Genomic DNA, 18,530 nt, shown 5'->3' with positions numbered 1-18,530 from the left:
TTGGTCACTTTCAGTGCATTATATTATTTTGCTCTTGGGATGTTTTTAATAGTAAAATATGATGTTGCTTGTATTTGAAGCTTTTACTTGAACTAAATAACTTTAAAAAAAAGATTAGTATATATATTTTTTTCTCTGTGCAGATTAGCATATGGTTCTGTCTTCGGTCTAACTTTGAGGGATGTTTCTTGTACACCCTACTCCTTCCTCTAAGAGTGGTCTGTGCTCTGGGTCTGCTGTCGCTCTCCCTGACCAACACTGAAATACTAATGCAGAATTGGGAATACTAGTTTGACAAAAATCTCAAAGCAGTGGTTTCTAATCTTTGGTTTTGACTTTTTATTATGAAAATTGTAAGCATATTCAAAGCAAATAGAATAGTGTAGTGAACCTCTTTGTACTTTGAAAATTAGTGATGATCTGCCATTCTGGAATTCTCTGTACCTTTGCCACTCCTTGTCCTTTTGAGTATTATTATTTTTTGTAGTTTTTTTTATAAGTGAAATTTGATTACACTGAAGTATATGAGACCTAGTTGTGCTGCTTTGACAAAAATACCCTGTGTAACTTACATGTGCCAAATCACTCCAGAAAGTGATCTCATGTCCCTTTTGGAAGAATCAATCTCCCTCCCCATCATGCCCTCTGAAACAATTCTGCTCTTATTTTTTTTTTTTTTGAACCTTACATTATTTTTGCCACCAGCCTTTAAGAAAGTATGTCAGTTTATTTTATCTATCTATTTGTCTTTCTATCTGGTATATATGAGATTTATACACAAACATAAACACAAAATATGTAGCATATATCCACACATGTGTCCCATCTATATTTATTTATTTCTAAATTATGCAAATGTGTCATTGTCAATCTATATAATTACCAAAGTTTAATATCTTTTTTTTAAATTTCAATTTTTATTTTTTTTTATTTATATATGACAGTGGAATGAATTACAATTCTTATTACACATATAGAGCACAATTTTTCATCTCTGGTTGTATACAGAGTATAATCACACCAATTCATATCTTCATACCTGTTAAGATAATAACATCCATCACATTCCACCATCATTTGCAGTGGGTCATGCCTGTAATCCCAGCAACTTGGGAGGCTAAGGCAGGAGGCCAGTCTCAGTAATTTATTGAGACCCTAAGCAACTTAATGGGACCCTTTCTCAAAACAAAACAAAACAAAACAAACAAACAAACAAACAAAAACATGTTGCTGGAGTCGTAGCTCGGAGGTAGAGGACTTGCCTAGCATGTGCGAGGCACTAGGTTAGATTCTCAGCACTGTATATAAATAAATTAAAAAAAATGAAGGTCCATCAATATCTAGAAAAAATATTTAAAAGAAAATTTAAAAACATAGGAAAAATAGGGATGAGGGGCTGAGATGTGATTTATCATCCCCTGGGTTCAATCTCCAGTACCAAAAAAAAAAAAAGGAAAGAAGATAAATAGTGTTGTATGTTCTTTCAAAATCCACCCTAGCAGATTGTCTTAGTTATCCCGTGTGTGGGCCTCCTATCTGGAGATTACTCCTTCAGATATTTTCTTGAAGATCCAGAGACACAAGCAGACGATAATTTCCCTTGAGATGCTGATTCTTGCAATCATAATAGATAGCTGGGTGTTGAATTGATGTCCATTTCTATTTTACATTCTTTACTTGTACCTCAACACTGTGCCTTGGGACTCTGTGTGTCTGGTGTGAAGGTTGGGTAGCTTCATGAGTTTGCCCACTGAGATTACCCGGGCCTAGGTAGCCTTTAGTCGATGGGCAGAGGCAGGATTAGTGAGGAGCCAGAGGGAAGACTGCCTGGGTGAGAAGTTGGTGAGAGGTGTCATGTTATAGTGGGGACAGCAGTGACTTGGGGGCTGGATGGACTTGAGTTCTCCTGTCCTTTTCTAATTTCTTGACTTTGAGAAGGTCAGGGAACACTTGTTTCTTTGCTTCTGTATCTAGCAAGTCAAAGAGTTCATTAGCTGACTTAGCTTTTGTTCAATAAAATCTGTGAATAGGCAGCTCCTAAAAATACACACTCTGGAAATTGAATTTACGTGAAAGCGCTACTCACAAAGGTCAAGCGCAACGTGGTGGGGTGTAGGGTGTGAGGCTTTATTAAGGAATGGATTTTGTAACCTAACATCTGTACCTATTCAGTTTCTTAGGAAGGTTTTATATTTTCACTTACTTTTTTTAAGCTTTAGTAGAACTAGGAGTACTTTCAATAGGAACAGTAATTCTATTTTTTTTTTTTAGAAAAGACTTATTGGTTATTAAAATTTTTTAAGATGAGCCAGGAAGGTAGGAAATGGGGACATTGATCTGAGATGTGTTTTGGGTACAATTTTCTCACTTTTGTGGGCGTGTCTGCCTTTGGTTAAAGAGGGAAGAAAAGGGATATTTTTCAGTCTCCCACCATTATATCCATTATTCAGAATTTTCAGTAACACATGTTACTTTTCTTCTACAAGTGTTCAGTGCTGTTACTCCTGTTGCTGTTTTAATACCAGGAATGTTGAACATTTGTGAAAGCACTATTGGGTGATTCTTCACTTGTCCCTCTCAAGAGTTTGAAACAAATTTTAGAATATACATAATGAATGTAGAGGAATTTTTTTACAGAATGAAGTATGGCCAACTTCCGCCTAGGTGTGGATGCAGATAAATGACTCAGTTCTGTTAGAAAAGCAAATGAAATTCTTCTGTAAAACAGATACTTAAATAATCATGTCACTGTTTTCCTAAAACCAGTTCTGTCAAAAAAACCAACACTACCAAGTCTGATAGGACTTCTCTGCCTAATAATGCATTGACTTAAGTTTTGAGATGTCTCATAGAGCATAGTATGTTTTAAAAAAAAATAAAATAATTAAATTCGTTTGACCTTTCCAGGTGATATACCAGATTTTCTTGGTTTAACTTATCTTATTCCTGGGGATTGTCAACTAATGTCACAGTTGGGACTTATATATTGTGACTTTATGAATCAACACTTATTATGGCTGGCTAAGTATAAAAACCTATGAACTTTGATGTTGGCTTTTTGCTTTGTCAACTTTTCCCAGATTTCAGTAGTGATAGGTCAAAAAGCGTCAAGTGAAGTGAGAGGAAGTGGCAGGAATGTGTTATATTTTGTCCCTTTTACATAATTAAAATGAGGTGCTTTTATTAATTATTACTGATTTTGACTTTCAACTAGTCATATTCTAAGTGTTGAGTGTTCTGTAGAAAGAGAAAACTTACAGTTGGGTCTCTCTGAGCAAAAATAATTATTTCCTTTTTTAGGATGCAAATTGTGTTGTAGTTATTACTTGATGTCATTTTAGCCAGCAATGTCTCAAACATAGAGAAGGGGAGATTTCACCTTTTACAACTGGTTTGAAGGGATTAAATGAAGGGGGGTCATGAGAGACTGTGAATCAATAACTCAAGAAGTTTCTTTAGCTGCCCTGGTACCTGCAGTGAGTAACTCTTATCTGATTTCTAGTGGGGTGACAGTTTTTCATCTCAGGAATTTTATTTACCAGTTTAATTTTCTTCCTTGTTTAGCCATTTAATAAATTTCCCTGACATAAAAATGAAGTGGATGCAGTTATTCTGCCTATGTCCACCTAGACTAGAGATGATCTAGCAGGAGTGAAGCCTAGATCTCCATTGTGCAGAAAATCATGATTCGTTGTGTTTATGACCCACATGAACAGGGCTATTTGAACTTGGGTTGTGGCATGAAAGTTTTGCCTAGGTTGAATGTGTCACCTCTGTAACAGTGGATAGTGAACTTCAGCAACTGACATGGGGTACATTCAAATCCTCTAATATATTTGCATTTCTAGTTTTCAGTGGGTAACAATGTACTATTAAAATTTTTAGAGTTGTATTGTCAGTGGACCATAAATGCCCTTTTGTTTTCCAGGCCTCCCCCTCTTTTTGGGGGTTGATTTCTCATTACCCTGGATTTCTGTTGCATATGTTCACAAAGCAGAACTGTTTTATTGCCCTCCCACTGAGTTATTGAAGATGAGAAGCCTGTCCTTTCAACATGCGTGTTCTCTGAATATAAAAATTCCTTTGCCAATTTCCCAATCTTTCTCATCGTCATTTTAAGGGATTTGATCTACTAAGGGAAGAACTGTGAAGAGATCTATTGTTAGAGTCACATGCAATGGCGCATGCCTGTAATCCCAGGGAGTCAGGAGGCTGAGGTAGGAGGATTGAGGCCAGTCTTTACCATTTAGCAAGACCTTGTCTCAAATAAAAAACAACACCAAAAAAAAAAAAGACCTATTATTATATATTAAAAACCTTTGTTATTTCTAGGAACATTCTCTACCTTTCAAAAATATGAGGCAAACAAAATTGTAAGAGTCTTATAAAAATAATGGCATTCTCTTCTGATATATTTCTAATCTCACCACACTTTGATGTTTTGGACATTGACTTATATATGTGCAGTGCCCTGTAGACTCCCTAGGCCTGGCTGATGGCTTAACTTTCCCACATGTGCCTGGTTGCTTCCCAGAAATAGGAATTCTTGCTATTTATTTTGTAATTTATATGACACCGTGGTTTGATCTCCACAGGCTTGCATGGCCTCTTCCTTTAATTAGCCAGCTGTCTTTATCTCTCACGACAGAGGGTCTTGATTATGATGTCAGAGGCCGTTGAATTCAGGCCATTGAATTTAGTTCCCTGGCTCGGGTTATAAGGTAGCAGAGTACAAAGAACACATTCTGCAGAAAAGGTAGTGGCCACGCTGCACTGATGTCCCTTTTGTGGTAGCAACACCACCCTGAACTGCCATTTCAGGGCCCCCCACCCTGAAATATGGGTCAAGCAGTTAAATATGTCTAAATATTTTTTAAAGTGCATCGTTATAATTTTTCATTGTTGTGTTAAGAGGGACACAAGGAAGTGATCATTATGTGAAGTTATCTCATTTGGAATAACTTAGAATGTTTGGAACCAATTCAGAACAAAGTTTTATAAAACTCTGAAGTATCTGTTTATTCTTTTGTCTGTGTAGAGGGTCTTTCTACTGAAGAAATAAAAAATGTTCTGGAGAAGGTTTTATCAGAGTGGAAGAATGTATCTCAGCATCTGGAGGATCTGGCCGGGAAGCTTCAGCTTCAGGAGGATATCAATGCTTATTGTAAGCAGATTGATGAGCTTGAAAAGATCGTAAAGAAGAAGGAGGAGTGGGTACAACACACGCCCTTTTCTAAATCTCCCCAGCAGTCCTTGGCAAGTTTGAAGGAATCCTGTCAGGTAAGGAGCCAGCCGTCTGGAGTATGCCAGAGTTCTATGTACCATTTCCTACTTGAGGCAGGTGCTTTTTGTGTCATGAAATTTTAGTTAATTTTGCTCTGATGGACTTTCTGGGGAGATTCCTTCATTGAGTTATGTGACCATATTTTCTCTTACACAGAGGGAACTCAACAATCTCCTTGGCCTCCAACCCAAAATTGAAATGGTGCGTGCAAGCTGCTTGGCCCTGAGGTCTCGGCCTTCGGTCCCAGGTTTTGTCCAGCAGAGCTTGGATGGCTTTCTGGGCCACTACCAGGCTGTGCAGAAGGATTTAGAGCATCATCAACAACAGCTAGAGAATGGTAAACCCATTCCCTTGGTTTTCTTACTTGATGATATTACTATCTCCTCTCTGTTTGCCTGAATCTAAAAATTATTCCCAATACTTAAGATTGTCAGCGTGTTTATGCGTTACACCAGTTTTACGTTTTCTTTGGCACCATGTGGTTCAAGGTCTTAAAGTATAATCAGACTGTTTTCTGGGCTCACATTTGATTGGAAAAATACATACACTTTTCACATACTCTAAAAATGTGTTAATAGGATCTAATGCTTTTCTTAAATAAAGTGGTTTTTTTTTTGGTGTGTGTTCGTATGTGTGTTACTGGGATCGGAACCCAGGTGAGCTCTCTTCCCCTTAGCTTCATCCCCAACCTTTTTTATTTTGAGATAAAACTCTTGCTAAGTTGCTCAGGCTGGACTCAACCATGTAATCCCCTGCTTTAGACTCCCTGAGTACCTGGGATTACAGGTATGTACCACCATGTCTGGCTTTAATATTTTAAAAGGAGAAATAGGTGTTGTTTCTTCCTTTGGACCTTCTCAGTAAGATTAGAAAGAATGATCACTTTTTTCTTTTCATTCATAATGATTACGGTTTTAGCAATACCATCCCTTTTTTGAAAAAGAAATCATGTTCTTCTTCTAAAAGATGAAAAATTTTAATGAGATTTTACTTTTGCAGTAAACCTGGTTTTAGGAAGTTAGCTGCTAAAGGCTGTGAGAGCTCATCCCTTATATTTTACTTATGTGTTTTCCTGAGCTGCTGTTTAAGTTTGGACTGGGTAGTACAGACTCAGAGCAGTGCCCATAACCACTGCCTTCTTCAGGTACCGCAGATTGTGTGAGGACGTTAGGAATCAGTACATGTGTATATGAGACAATGTGTCTTATTGTCTTCCAGAAGGCATTTGGACACCGTGCCTTTGCTCAGTGATATTAGTTAACCTAGAGTGCAAAGTAAATATGGAGAGGACCTCTTTCTCACTTTACTGGCACAAACTATGTTTTCATTTTGACAAGGACCCATAGGCATTTTAACCTTGGCTGCTGGCTGGTTTTGTCTCTTTGTCCTTCAGATGAACTCACTTCTCTTCCACACAAGTGCTGCTGTATGTGATTCTTATATTAGACTTACAAGTAGACTTCACCAGCGGGCTGTGGCTGGCCCTGTTTCTCAGGGTACCTGTGGCAGCCTGGTGCCGTGTCCCTGTACATGCCTGCCACTGTGAGATGGGTTTTTCTTGGGGCCTTGTACTTACAGGAGGACTGGTGGATCTTTGTTTTCTTTCTTTATTCTTTGTGTGGCAATTGGGGAAGAGGAGATTATGTGGGACAAAAGGAACATTGTTGTTCTAGCTTTGGAGAGACATTTCATCATGATGAAATGAAGAAAAATGATAGTGAGTTAGTTAATATTTCAAACATCAACATCTGCAGGAATGAAGTCACTGTCTGAGTCCTAGAAATGCCAGTAGAATGACCTATTTTATTAACCAACAGAGACCCTTTTAAATTTTAATTAGGGGTCTAAATTATTATGCATTTGAATTCACTTATTATATATGGAAGATTAATGGTATATAGAATAACAATCATATCCCTAATATTATTTTCTCAAAGTAAGTATTTTTAAATAAACAGAATTGAAGAGCCAGCCGGGACAAGCATATTTGGAGACACTAAAAACACTAAAAGATACACTAAGTGATTCAGAAAATAAGGCCCAGATGTCTCTCAATGCTCTGAATGATCTTGCCAAGATGGAGAAGGCCCTGCAAGAAAAAAAGGTAATATATGGTTCTGAAGTCTAGAAATTTTAAGTTCTATATTTTAAGATTTTAAAAGGAGAAATAGGTGTTGTTTCTTCCTTTGGGCCTTCTCAGTAAGATTAAAAAGAATGATTTTGTCATCTTTTTTTTAAAAACATTGGTCATTTGTAGTCAAAATTGGTCTCAAAATTTCTTAGAATTTGACGATTAGCTATTATAGCATAGGACCTCAGATAAAAAGAAATTTATTTAGTATTAGTAGAAGAAAAGCATATTTTCTCCTTCTATTATAACTTTCCTAAAACTTTCAACCTGTTCATAATGTGCTAAGATCTCTTTTGTAAAATGAGGAATATTAATTGAATTCATACTTTTAAAAAATTTGGTGTTGAGTACAAATGCTTCCCTGGTAGTAAGTTATGTAACCTTAAGGTTCTGAGGTACTTCATCACAGAAAAAGACCGACCCTTAACACTGCACACTGGACCCTCATGGGTGTGGTGCTCCTGCGGCTCTCAGCACACAGAACATCTTATGTTGCCCAGGCGTAACTCATGAAGGGAAAGCTTGAGCTTTTTTGATTATAACTATTCTTTTTACGATTCTTTTTTGATAAAATGTCTTTTTTTTTTCTGATTGTGATTCCATCTGCACAGACACATTGCTGTATATGATTTTTACCTTTTCAATTTTTTTCCCTAGGCCCTTGATGAAATCCTTGAGAATCAAAAACCCACGTTATGTAAACTTGCAGAAGAAACAAAGGCTTTGGAGAAAAATGTGCTTCCTGATGTAGAAAAAATGTATAAGCAAGAATTTGATGATGCCCAAGGAAAGTGGAATAAATTAAAGGCCAAGGTTTCCAAAGATCGACATTTGCTTGAAGAAATTTCCTCCAAACTCAGAACTTTTGAGGTAAATCAGGTGGCCATCAGGAGCTTAAGTTTATTGTAGGGTAAATGGTGATTATCACAATAAGACTCAAATATCTATTTATATTGTGTGGTTTCTAGGCCCTCACTTTTGATGTGCTGAAGCTGAGATTTATTGTTAATGTGCTTGTGAGCACATGCCTTTCTTTTTGCCTTGCAGAAAAGGCTTCTTGGTAGAGATGAACTTGACTTTGAAGATAAGAGAACATTGCTTAAAAATGGTCAAAATGGGGACCTAAGTGAAATATTGGCTGGTCATTAAATTACTCAGTTGGGTAGAAGGAGCCTTGAACCTGCTTCTCTTTTATAACTTTATTTTATTTATTTATATGTGGTGCTGAGAGTCGAACCCAGGGCCCTGCATGTGCGAAGGCGAGCGCTCTACCACTGAGCCATGACCCCAGCCCCTGAACCTGTTTCTTTAAAGGTCTTTGACAGTTGGGTTGAAAATCTAAACTAGTGCATCTGTATCAGACTGGGGAAGCAAGTAATTCAGGGCACACAAATTCTGAAGTGGGTTGCTTTGCTACATCTGAAAATGTGCACAGACGAAGCCTTAGTAAAGTTTGAGAAGACAGGATCAACGCGAGGCTGTATAAGGAGGAAGTGGTAAAAGCCAGTGTCAGGTAAGGTCAGATTTTAATTCTGCCCGTGAGACCTATGGAGAAGCAGAGCTGCCACGTCACCTGGTTTTCTCACCAGAAAGGACTGGGTAGAGAATGAGCCACTCACACTCTGTCCTCCGGGGACCTGTTCCTTGGTCCTTCTCATTTCCCTTTACTCAGGGCTCCCCCTATTCCTCCCCTCTCCCACCTATGTGTTCTAAGATACACTTCTGCAACAGGGTCTGACCCAGAGAAGGCTCTCAATAAATATTTTTCAATGAATGAAATGAGACGAGTAATAAGAACTTTAGATTTAGGTAGATGATAGATTTAGATCCCTAGAAAATTTGTGTGAAGGATATTGCTCAAAAAGGTAAAAAGATTGAAAGTAAAGATAAGATATATGAAAGTAGTGTTTTAAAAATCAAAGTCAGAGAACTTGTGGCAGAAGAGGTCTGATGGTCCTGTACGGATCAGCGTGGAAGGCCTCCAGCGAGATTTGATGAGCGTTGACCACTGAACTTGGAGGGAAGCTCTTGACCCAGGAAGTGACGGGCAGTTCCAGTGAACCACAGCAGAAGACTGTGGATGGACAGGTTGTGTGGGTGTGTGTGGTGGCAGCAGTAGTTTTTAGATCTCACTCGAATAAACCATTAGTTATGAAGAGGAATGTGTGATTGGGTAGCTTTCACTTCATGAGTGAGTCCACTTCTACTTAGGTGTTATCAGTTGTAACTGTTTCAACTTTCAAAATGAGGATTACCCTCATCTACAATTCTAGAATTTTCAGTCATGGTCCAGGAGTGGATTGATTATCAGGAATTCTCAGCTGTGGGGGAAAGCACCCAGTGGGTAGGGCCAGGGACACAGGTAATCTTGTGAGTGCACCCAACAGGCCCACCAAACAGTCTTCCCACCCCACATGGGAATGGTGCCAAGAGTGAGCCATGCTGGGTTAAATAATTCCCATTCTTTTCAATGATCATTCCTTTGTTTTCAAATTTAAATCTGAGAGGATTTGCAAAAGTTACAAATTACTCTTGGGTGAGCTAAATATTAGCCAATATTTTAATTGAATTTCAAGAGAATCAATATTCTTCCAAAACACGAGAGAAAGTCCTGGGGTTATAGTAATCTGGCTTTAGGCTTTAGTGGGTTGTTGTTACTAATACAGCAAATCCAGGCCCTTAGTGGTAAATTGGAGTGAATAAAAACGTATTTCCAAGCCTCAGCAGTGGTGAGGTGCTCAGCAGCTCCGTGAGACCCTCTCTTTAAATAAGATACAAATTAGGGCTGGGGATGTGGTTCAGTGGTCCAGCGCCCCTAAGTTCAATCCCTGGTACTCATCCTCCCCACAAAAAAATATACTTCCGTAAAAAAATATATTCCCCATTAAACACATTTCTGAATAGTTTGGTTAGTTTTGTTGTTGTTTTTATAGTAGTAGGTTTCTAACATCCTGTTATTTTTATTTGCCCTTTTTGTGTGCTCAGTACAAGATTGTTGTCAATGTCTATATTCCTTAATTGTTCAACTTCTTCTCTGAAATATATGTGCATTTTAAAAAAAAATTTTACGAACACTCCTGCTCCTTTATGTGCTTTGAAGGAATTTCTTGTTACTTGTTTGCTCACAATTTACTTGAGAAAACTTAAAAATCCCATCCATCCCATAGTCTTTAGATGATTATAGGAAATAATCTTATACTGGTTATCATTGTTTTCTCTTTTTCACAGTGCTGATGTTTAATTTCTTAGTCATTTAATTTCTGTTGTCTTTAAGACATGAGGTCCAGTAGGTACAGTGCCAACCTGAGTGATTTTTCTTAAAGACAAAACAGTGGAATTGTTTGTTTATTTTATTTGTTTGTTTGTGTACATATATTTGTTCTAATTATTATATTTGTTACTTATATATGACAGTAGAATGCATTTTGACACATCACACGTAAATGCAGTATAACTTCTCATTCATCTGGTTGTACATGATGTAGATGTTTCCAGGTCATGTAATTATATATACACATAGAGAAATAATGTTCAATTCACTCTACTATCATTCCTACACCCATGCCTTCTCCCCTCCCTCACTCCCCTCTGTCTAGTCCAAATACCTTATTCTCTGCCCCCGCCCCACCCCCCACATTGTGAATCAGAGAAAACATTCAGCCTTTGGTTCTTTGTGATTGGCTTATTTCGCTTAGCATAATATTCTTCAGTTCCATCCATTTACCAGCAAATGCTATGATCTCATTCTTCTTTATGGCTGAGTAATATTCTGTTGTGTAAATATACTAGTTTCTTTATCCATTCATCTGTTGAAGGGCACCTAAGTTGGTTCCATAGTTTAGCTATTGGGAATTGAACTGCTACAAACATTGAAGGGGCTGCATCACTGTAGTATGTTATTTTTAAGTCCTTTGGGTATATGCCGAGGAGTGGGATAGCTGGGTCAAATGGTAGTTCCATTCCAAATTTTCTGAGGATTCTGCATGCCACTTTCCATAATGGTTGCACCAATTTGTATTCCCACCAGCAAAGTATGAGTGTACCTTCCCCTGCCACACCCTTGCCAACATTTAGTGTTGCTTGTGTTCTTGATTTTTGCCATCGTGATTAGAGTAAGATGGAATGTTAGTGTAGTTTTGACTTGCATTTCTTTAATTGCTAGAGATGTTGAATATTTTTTTAGGTATTTGTTGATCAGTTGTATTTCTTCTTCTGTAAAGTTCTGTTCAGTTCCTTAGCCCATTTAGTGATTGGGTTATTTGGTTTTGCTGTTGTTAAGTTCTTTGAGTTCTTTATTTATCCTGGAGATTACTGCTCTGAGGTGTGTGTGGTGAAGACTTTTGGACTTGTTTATTTTTAAAATGCATTTTTTACATATAAGTAATACTTGAGGATGGCAGAAATGTGTAGAGCAAATATTTAGAGATCTTGTTTACTCCGGTACTTCCCTAGTGGCAGCTAATATTAACAGTGGATCCTTGTTGGAAATTAATGTATTGAAAGCCAAAGAGAGAAGCTCACAAACATTGCGCATTCTAATCATTTTTTTTTCACACTGTAGAAAAAAAATAACATTGGGAATGTGATGAGGACATTTAAATAGCTAAGATACCTTAGAGCTTGCAGTGTGAACCTCAGTGCTCGGAACAATCGTGTCTTTTGTTGATACAGCACATATAGCCCTTGAGAGGATTTTCTTGACTATGTTGTTACTTATTTATAAAGTGTGCATTCCTGCAGTTCTTAGAAGAGGCTCTTATTTGTTTTCTGTTATTTGTTCTCATTTACTTGTCTACACTTTCTTTGTCCAGGTGGTCCATTTATCTTGCACAGGTGAGAGATTGGGCCTCCATGTTCATATTCAGTGTCATGCTCAAATACCTTCTTAAAGTGTTTGCTTCTGTCAATGCCATGCCAGTGTAATTACCCAAATTCCATTACTTATGAACTAAAATGTTAACGGGTGGTCTTACAAACCATCGCACCCCTTCAAGGCAGCAAAACATCTGAAAATACATGAAATAAGTAATTTTTTTTCATTGATTTTGATTGACTAGATTTTCTGATGATTCATGGGGATAAGATAAAATCCTAAGAGGCTGCTTTTTCTCTCTCATTCCCAGCAGGATTGGTGGACTACAAGATATTTGGTATTATTTCCTTTTCCTTTCTCAAGATCCCCTGCTGTGTGGGATATCCCTGGGAAATCATGAAAATGTCCCTAAGGCAGACACAAAGCCCAGTCTTCCATTTTCCACTGTGCTGGCCTCTGAATTTCGCCTCCAGCCCCTTCTTGCTGTGCTCCACTTCTCTTGCCCCTGACAAGTCAGTTACCCCACAAGTCTGACTCCAGCTTCCCATCTCTTCTCTCTGGAATTCTTCTTCCACATCGATGACAGAGTTAGACTTGGGAGAGGATCTGACTTCTTGTCTGGAGTAATGTAAAGTGCTCTCAACACATCTCACAGCCCCTTCCTTCCTTCCCCAGCCCAGCCTCGGTCCCCCCTTTCAGCCCACTCAGGTGGGGAGACTGTGGTGGCTCTCAAAGGACCACCCTGGACTGTGGCCTCTCCTCTGGAAATGTCATGTACTTGCTAAGATTCCTCATCCCGCTGGTATCTGCTAATTCTTTATTTCTTTTCTTTTTCTTTTTTTTTTTTTTTTTCATAGTGCTGGGGATTGAACTCAGGGCCTGGTGCATGGTAGGCAAGTGCTGTCACCCTGAGCTACATCCCCAACTCTTTTTATTTTTATTTTGTTTTGAGACAGTGTCTCAATAAATTGCTGAGGTTGGCCTTGAGCTTTCGATCCTGCTGTGTCAACCTCCTGAGTAGCTGGGACTATAGGTGCTGCTGATTCTTTATAAGCATTCTTTCAGCCCTTCTCACTGCTCTGCCCACAGTCAGAGAATCATTCCCTGCTCTATGATTCTACTACTCACCTGTTACACCCTTCCAGTTTTTATCATGGTTACAGCTGTGTTTCTCCTTTCCCAGGACATGAATTCTTTGAGGATGGGAACCCTGTCTGGTACACAGCAAGTGAACGGATGTGAATGAATGGGATGGGCATGATTGTTCTGTAGGTGCCTTCAGACCCACTTGTACCTCTCCAGTGAAGCTGGCTCTATAAAATCCAAATGCATGCTCTCCCAAATGTCAGGGCATCTGTGTGGTCACCCTTCCTTCAGTTGCTGGAACTGTCAAGGGTACACACCAAGTGAAGATGCTCCATCCCAGAAGATGACATGCCCGGGATCTCTACACTGTGAAAACCAGATTCTGAAATTATTTTGGAAAGCATTTTGGGGTAAAATTAAATGATAAATACTTTCCAAGTGTAAAATGCAGCATTTAACTCTTTCTAGGTAACTTATACCAGATAAAATCATCTCAGAAGGGTTTTTCCCCCTTGTTATTTTGAATACATTTTACTTTACTAGAGGGATATTGATTCATTCCATGTCTTAGATTGAAGAACTCAGTTTTAGATAATATAGTGACAGTGTCATTCATTTCCTCTCCACTATGTGACAGAACAATTTTTCAAGATATTTTTGAGGTTCATGAATATTATGAAACCAAACAAAACAAGAGTCCTGCTTCTTTAAGTTCTTCTGTTTTCTAATTCTGGTTTCACAGTCCTTGTTGTCTGTGTCCTGGGGTAGAAAGTGGCAGCTTAATAGGCTGTGGACATTCCAGCAGATGGGGGAGGAGCAAGATAAAATGCCAGGAATTCAGCTTAATCAAGTGTTGGAGGCAGTAGCACACCTTGGCGTCTTACTGTCCTAAGTCCAGAGTTACCCAGCTTTAAATGCCCTGCACCTCCAGCTCAGGACAGGCCTGAGGCAGGTTGGTTTTTTGATCTTTGATTCCTTTTTTTGAGGTCTAACAGCAGGGTGTTGTCCATCCGAGGTGCTTAGAAATTACTTCTTTTGAACAGCCATGGTCAATGCAATGTTTTGACCCTTCCAGATAAGAATGTTTGATATTTTGATTTCCAAGAAGACTACATGATTAGTCGTAATTTTATTTGTACTTGAATATTTGTGAGTAAAAAAGGAATAAGACGTGACTACTTTTGGCCAGAACTTATGGTGTAATCTTTACAGCCATTTATTTCGAAATACACTAGCAATTTTTATTTTATTTTTTGTATTGTTTTATAGGAAATGAGGTCCCCCAGAGAAGTGTGTGTATGTATGTGTGTGTGTGTGTGTGTGTGTGTGTGTGTGTGTGTGTTTTCATGAACTTGTTCTGTTAGTGGAAGGAGGTAATGAAAAATTTAAATACTCATTATTGTGTATTAGAAACTCATAAGTGGCTTGGATGATTGGTTTGGATTAAAAACACTATTTTCACATGAACTCTTTCATGCTCTTTGTAACCTCTGATGACTTAAAGATTTTGCAGGCTTTAGGTAATTTTTTTTTTTTTTTTTTTTTGTACCGGGGTTTGAACTCAGGGGCATTCCACCACTGAGCCACATCCCCAGCCCTATATTGTAATTTATTTAGAGGCAAGGTCTCACTGAGTTGCTTAGCACCTTGATTTTTGCTGAGGCTGGCTTTGAACTCAAGATCCTTCTGCCTCAGCCTCCTGAGCTGCTGGGATTACAGGTGCCACTGTGCCCAGCTGCTTTAGGTATTTTTGAAATGCACAGGAAGCATTTTCCTTCCAGGGAGAGAAGAGATGGAGTGGAAGAATGGAGAGAGGAGCGGAGCCCCTGCTCCCATACCTTCTTACACATTGGTGGTAGCTGGTCTTGATTTAAAAAAAAAAAAAAATTAGAGCTGATATATCTTTATTTTTATTTATTTATACATGTTGCTGAGAATCGAACTCAGTGCCTCACACATGCCAGGCAAATGTGCTTCTGCTGAGCCCCAGCCCCAGCCCCTGGTCTTGATTTTAAAGACTTTGCCTTTGGTGTGTCTGCAGTGTGGAATGCCCAGGGGTCCACTGTTACCAGGCATTTCTAAAGATTGCACCTTCCTTCCCCCATCTACTCAACTTCCTCCTGCTGAACTGTGTTTGACCACATCTAGTGAGGTGTATAAGCAGCAGCTCTTTCAAATGGCCATTTTAAAACAGTTTCTTTTCAACAGTTACAGGACAGAACAAGTGTTAATATTGGCAGCAATTAAAAAAAAAATAAACACAATTTATGTAAGCACATTTTCATTCTGGCTGCTTTATTTCCATGGTATCTCAGATGGGAGATACACTCCAGGACTTGGATGTGGTAACTTTCTTTCTTTCTTTTTTTTTTAATAATGTTCACTTGGTGTAATAATAAAGCAGTTGGTTTTGTAGATCTTACCATTAATTGCATGCTTCCATGTAGTCTGTCTAAATATTATCTATTTTCCAGAAGAACCAAGCAAGATTGTTGTTATTATTCTTATTTTATAGAAGAGCTACTGAAGCTCAAAGGACAGAAATTAGGTTCTGAAAGTCACAAAGCAAGTCATTTGCTGGGTTGGTACTTAGGCTTATTCATATTCGTTCCTGGTGCACAAGGCCTCGCTTAGAACTCAGTGTGGTCAGGGTTCCATGCAGGGGTTTAAGTAGTGAAAACAGTGTGTGGCTTTTCAAATTCCCTTCTGTTGCTTTTGTCACTATTGTTATGATCAGTTCTGCATGGTTCGTCCATGTCTGTTACTTTCCTCTTCCTTTTTTATTATTTTTTTTTATTTAAATGTCAAAGTGTAAGAGCAAGAGGAGGAACTGGTGTGGGTGAATCATGTGGGTCTGCCTGTCAGGGAGGAAGGAAGGCATCTGAGGTCACACACCTTCCTTGCATCACAGCGAGGGGTAGTGAAGACCGCTTATCCTAGTTGACGCTGACTATGATTAAAAAACCTCCTTGGAATATTTTGCTTCCATATAAATTTTGCAAATCCTTGGCGAATGAAACTGTCAGTTTTCCTTATTCAAAACTAGATTTAATGGACTTCCCAGGTATACAGTCCAGTTACACAGCATTCTTAAAATGTCGAGGATGGAAACCATCAATGCAAGCATCTGAGCCAACAAAGTTAAATGGGCCATTTTTAAAAGGCATACTTTGTTTGTTTTTTGTTGTTAATAGACCTTTATTTTAAAAATTTCTTTATTTATATGCAGTGTGAGGATTGAACCCAGTGCCTCACACATGCTAGGCCAGCGCTGTACCACTGAGCCACAAACCCTACCCCAAGAGGCATACTTTACGAGCTCTGTGGTTGGATTCATACTTTCTCTCATTTTATACTTCTGTCTTTGGCAAATGTCCTGCCCCACCCTCCCTGAGCATGTTATCCCCAGATTTCTTCTCCAGCAATCTCAGAAGGCAAATACTGAAGAGAGGCATAAAACCAGCTGAAAAGACACAAACAGCACAGGCTTCTGAGAACAGTGACAGACTCAAGAAGAGACAGGAGGGAAGCTTTCAAAGCAGCGCTTGAAATAAAGGGATGCAGAAGTGCTTGAGCAGGATGGGGTGATGGTAACAGAGGAGGTGGAGGAGTCTGGCCACATAAGCACGCTTTGCTTCCCATCTCCATCTGAGAACAGCCTTTGAATCTAGAGAGTGTGGAATCGTCTGAGCTGAAAATCATATGGAAAAACCACTTAGCTTCCTCCCGGTGCATAAATCTGCATCCCAAGTAGCAGTGAGATTTTTACCCAGGATTTCAGGGTCACCGCATGATCTTGTGAGAAATTACCAGAAAAATGGAGATGAATAAATGTCCTAATTAAGGGGGAACATCAGTTTCTAAAAGCTCAACACCTAAAGTAAGCTCAACAGTTTCAGTTCCTGGCAGACCTGTAAGATAAATGACCAACTAGAGAGCTAATAAGTACTTAGGAAAGAATGTCTTGCAGGACACCCCTACCAAGCCTTGTCCAGACTCTTCTCCTTCAAGCATTGCATTTAGTTTTTTGTTTGTTTGGAGGAGGAATACTAGATTATTAGATACACAGAGATAAAACCTCCCCTTTGAAGAGGCTTCCTATTTGTTGATTCAAATCATGTTCATTCTTGATTTCAGCCAAGCATTAAGAACAATCTCTTATAACCTTATTAGAATAAGGTTGAGAACCTCTGAGATGTTAATAGTATGTAGAGTCCCATCTTTTGAAGCCTAAGGTGGGTTGGTTAACGATTGACATGCTGTCCTCATGGGGAACGCTCAGATAAACACTCTCATTGGCGTTATTTTTTCACTTGGGAAAACCTAAAATTCAACAACAATGAAACCAGTATAAAAAGTCTATCTCGCCAGACACGGTGACACACACCTGTAATCCCAGAGGCTCTGGAGGCTGAGAGGGGTACTGCGATTTCAAAGCTAGCCTCAGCAATTTAGAGAGCCCTAAGCAATTTAGTGAGACCCTGTCTCTAAATAAAATATAAAAAGGACTGGGAATGTGGCTCAATAGTAAAGTGCCCCAGGTTCAATCCCAGTACCAGGAAAATAATAAAATAAAATAAAATAAAAATTTGATCTGATTAGTAAATGAGAGAAAGCTAGGAGGAATAGCTGATAGGAAAGTGGAAGTATTAAAACTTTAAATTATCATTTTTTGCTTCTCGTTCTGTTTTTACCTGTTACTGTCCAAGTAACAAGGCAGAGTTTCATATTACATCGATCAAGTTCTAAATTATTACAATAGTAAATTAAGCAATATGTAACATAGCAAATATATTTAGTGGTAGTTCATTCATTCCAATAAATGTTGGAATACATTATATTATCATATATTAGTTATAGTATTGATTTAATTATGTAGTATTAATTTATAATAACATTGTGGTGAATGTATCTATGAATAAATAAAAAAACAAAGAAAACCCAAAACAATCCTACAATAAAAGAGACAAAATTAAAAACATTTTAGGTGGCATTTTTTGAGTGTAATATTTATATGTTAATTTCCTTTCTTGTGATTCATTCCAACTTCATAAAGATCAGAATGGCTGGTTCTGTGTGACATATTTTTTTTAAGAGAAAGAGAGAGAGAGAGAGAGAGAGAGAATTTTTTAATATTTATTTTTTAGTTTTCAGTGGACACAACATCTTTATTTTATTTCTTATGTGGTGCTGAGGATTGAACCCAGTGCCCTGCG

The 18,530-nt window shown here is 38.4% G+C and overlaps 1 protein-coding gene across 5 annotated transcripts in view; it reads left to right on the top strand.

The window, feature by feature from the left end:
* Window positions 1-18,530, top strand: part of Utrn (utrophin) — a 514,146-nt gene that overhangs the window by 159,163 nt on the left and 336,453 nt on the right. For all 5 annotated transcript variants that reach the window (XM_026397636.2, XM_026397635.2, XM_077801941.1 and 2 more), the window contains 4 exons: window positions 5,039-5,280; window positions 5,441-5,621; window positions 7,243-7,388; window positions 8,073-8,285. In XM_026397636.2, the coding sequence (XP_026253421.2) occupies window positions 5,039-5,280; window positions 5,441-5,621; window positions 7,243-7,388; window positions 8,073-8,285 (782 nt within the window). The remainder of the gene's footprint in view (window positions 1-5,038; window positions 5,281-5,440; window positions 5,622-7,242; window positions 7,389-8,072; window positions 8,286-18,530) is intronic.

Source organism: Urocitellus parryii, chromosome 8 (genome assembly GCF_045843805.1).
Source record: "Urocitellus parryii isolate mUroPar1 chromosome 8, mUroPar1.hap1, whole genome shotgun sequence".
Classification (NCBI taxonomy): domain Eukaryota; kingdom Metazoa; phylum Chordata; class Mammalia; order Rodentia; family Sciuridae; genus Urocitellus; species Urocitellus parryii.
Note: the sequence above shows the minus strand (reverse complement) of the source record. Positions and strands in the feature narration are given on the sequence as shown.